At 38.9% G+C, this 3,347-nt stretch overlaps 1 protein-coding gene across 2 annotated transcripts in view; it reads right to left on the bottom strand.

Moving 5' to 3' along the window:
• Positions 1-3,347, bottom strand: part of LOC129667403 (zinc finger protein 420) — a 10,073-nt gene continuing 6,726 nt past the window's right edge. For both annotated transcript variants that reach the window (XM_055595048.1, XM_055595047.1), the window contains exon 4: positions 1-2,995. In XM_055595048.1, coding sequence (XP_055451023.1) covers positions 1,073-2,806 — 1,734 coding nt within the window. In that variant the 5' untranslated portion in view covers positions 2,807-2,995 and the 3' untranslated portion in view covers positions 1-1,072. The remainder of the gene's footprint in view (positions 2,996-3,347) is intronic.

Genomic DNA, 3,347 nt, shown 5'->3' with positions numbered 1-3,347 from the left:
CTACGTTTTATGATGAGTCTCTGATACAAACTCATCATTTTTTTTTCATTGTAAATAGTCTGAGTGTAAACTTGTACTTTTAGTTTCATACAAAAATCTACATATTCAAGTTTTATTTTAAAAATTTCCTAGATTTATCTTGAGTATTTACTTCATCGTGTGTAAGCAATCTTCTTGATTTGAAGTTAGAGATGATAAAGCATGTACGTACAGTGGTACCCAATAGCCCACGAATACCAAGGCTTTCTTTATAGTATGAGTTCTCTGATGTTGCATTGTGACCCATGAATAAAGCCTTTGCACATTTTTACATTGATATGGTTTTTCAACAGAATGAGTTCGTTGGTGCCGAGAAAGATGTGAGCTCTGGGTGAAGGCATTTCTACATTCTTTACTTTCATAGGGCTTCTCGCCTATATGGATTCTCTGATGTAGAGTAAGTTGAGAGTCATTTCCTTTTGCAATAAGTACATAAGATCTGAATGGAAGTGTTCTCACACCGACGACACCGTATAGTACTCCTGCCCAAATAAGTTGTCTAGGGCAAATAATAATGAAAGACTTCTTTATGTTAACTATATTCATAAGCTGCCTCCTTTCATGCAAATCCTCTAAAGTCACAATAATGAAAATAGTACCTAATATTTCTGATATGCTATGTTCAAGGCACTGTTCTAAGTGCTTTTACATGTTAAAACATGGTATTTAGAAGAATCGTGTGAAGAAAACTGGTCTTAGATCTACCTTACAAATGATTAAACCCAAGCAAGGTTACCTGTAACAAATGTCACGAAGGAAACCAATTGACAGGACCATGACAACAGTGACAGAGACATTTCCTATGTTAAAGAGCTTTCTGTAGTACAGCAACAGAATCGCTTTCTATTTGCTAAAATGTAATATGGTTTGTAAACAAAAGGTTTTCCTATGTGGATTACATCAACATTTCTATTCTCCCATATAAATTTACAAATGCTGAAATTCATGGAGTCCCATATTCACATCTGTAAGAATTCTGTACTTACAATGAATGACCAAGAAAAGCTATGCTAATTGCAAAGAATAAATTAACTCATATAAAAATTTGTGAATGACTAAAGTCTAGTCCACATTCCTTATAGTCAAAAGATTTGTCATTGACATGAATTTTCTGGTGTTGCATTAATTGTGACCCACGAGTAAAGGCCTTTGCACATTCTTTACATTGGTATGGTTTCTCACCAGAATGAGTTCGTTGGTGCCGAGAAAGATGTGAGCTCTGGGTGAAGGCCTTTCTACACTCCTTACATTCATAGGGCTTCTCGCCTGTATGGATTCTCTGATGTAGGGTAAGTTGAGAGCCATGACCAAAGGCCTTCCCACATTCCTTGCACTCATAAGGTTTTTCTCCAGTGTGAGTTCGCTGATGCTGAGTAAGCTGTGAACCATGAATAAAGGCCTTTCCACATTCCCTACACTGATACGGTTTTTCGCCAGTATGAATTCTCTGATGTTGAATAAGCAGTAATCCACGAGCAAAGGCTTTCCCACATTCACTACATACATAGGGTTTCTCACCGGTATGAAGTCTCTGATGTTGAGAAAGATGTGAACTCTGAGTAAAGGCCATTCTGCATTCTTTGCATTCATAAGGTTTCTCGCCAGTATGGATTCTTTGATGTTGAGTAAGTTGTGAGCCACGAATAAAAGACTTGCCACATTCCTTACACTCATATGGTTTCTCACCGGTGTGGATTCTCTCATGCTGAGTAAGTTCTGAACCCCGACTAAAATTTTTCCCACACTCTTTACATTCATAGGGTTTTTCACCAGTGTGGATCCTCTGATGTCGAGTAAGGAGTGACCCACGATTAAAAGCTTTCCCACACTCCTTACACTGATAGGGCTTCTCACCAGTATGGATTCTCTGATGCTGAGTGAGTTGTGAGCCATGACTGAAGGCCTTCCCACACTCCTTACACTCAAAAGGCTTTTCATTAGTATGAATCCGCTGATGTTGAGTAAGTTGGGAGCCACGGATAAAAGCTTTTCCACATTCATCACATTTATAGGGTTTTTCACCAGTATGGATTCTTTGATGCTGCATAAGTAGTGAGCCTCGAATAAAGGCCTTCCCACATTCCTTACACTCGTACGGCTTTTCTCCATTATGAATTTTCTGGTGCTGTGAAAGCTGTGAGCCACAAATAAAAGCCTTCCCACACTCTTTACATTCATAGGGCTTCTCGCCAGTGTGAACTCTCCTGTGGAGGATGAGCTGTGAAAGCTGAGTAAAAACCTTCCTACATTCTTTACAGTCATAAAGCTTCTCGCCAGTGTGCAGTCTCCGGTGCAGAGTAAGCTGTGAATTCTGAGTGAAAGCCTTTCCGCATTCTTTACATTCAAAAGGTTTCTCGCCAGTGTGGACCTTTTGATGCCGGCTGAGTTGTGAGCTTCGAATGAAGGCTTTCCCACATGCTTCACACTTATATGGTTTTTCACCAGTGTGAATTCTATGGTGTAGAATGAGCTGTGAGCTTTGTGTAAAAGCCTTTCCACATTCTTTGCATGCATAGGGCTTCTCGCCCGTATGAAGTCTCTGATGAAGACTTAGCTGAGAGTCACGACTAAAGGCCTTCCCACATTGCTTACATTCATGGGGCTTCTCACCAGTGTGAATACTCTGATGCTGAGACAGATGTGAGGCTCGTCTGAAGGCTTTTCCACATTCTTCACATTTATAGGGCTTCTCTGTAGAGTAACCTCTTGGATGTTGAGGTAAGTAAGTACGTGGACTGAAAATGGACATTTTGTCATATGTTATCATCTCTTGCCTGAAATAGTCTTTCTGGTTTTCCTGTTCCTTCTCTACCCTGTCTTCGACTTCCAAATATCTTCTAGAATTAGGCCTGGGTGGGCAGTGACAAGCCTGTCATTCATTTCCCACTGAGACAATCCTGATCCCTTAGAGTGATATTTTGAAGGTAAGTCTTTAACCAGACGCCTTAAGGCCAGCCTGAAGGAGAACAGCAAATAATTTCAGTGAAAGAGAACTAACGTACCAGAAAAAACAAGAAGACAATAATATATGTAAGAAATAACAAGGATGTATCAGTACTTTCCAGTATTTATTACATCCTACCCATAACAAAATTTCACAGCAGAATTTACTGCAGTTTCATTAAAACAATACTGCTTTCTATTCTACGTTATTCTATGTTGCCCCACAGCCAAAAACCAACTAAGGTGATTTTGATGCTGCTGTCCAAATTAAAAAAAAAAAAAAAAGCTTAGGCACCAGACATGGTGATCCTTGCAATAATAATAATAATAATAATAATAATAATAATAATAATAATAATAATAAT

The sequence above is a fragment of the Psammomys obesus genome, unplaced genomic scaffold (assembly GCF_907164565.1).
Source record: "Psammomys obesus unplaced genomic scaffold, mPsaObe1.curated_primary_1811, whole genome shotgun sequence".
Taxonomy (NCBI): domain Eukaryota; kingdom Metazoa; phylum Chordata; class Mammalia; order Rodentia; family Muridae; genus Psammomys; species Psammomys obesus.
This window is presented reverse-complemented; position numbering and strand designations above follow the sequence as displayed.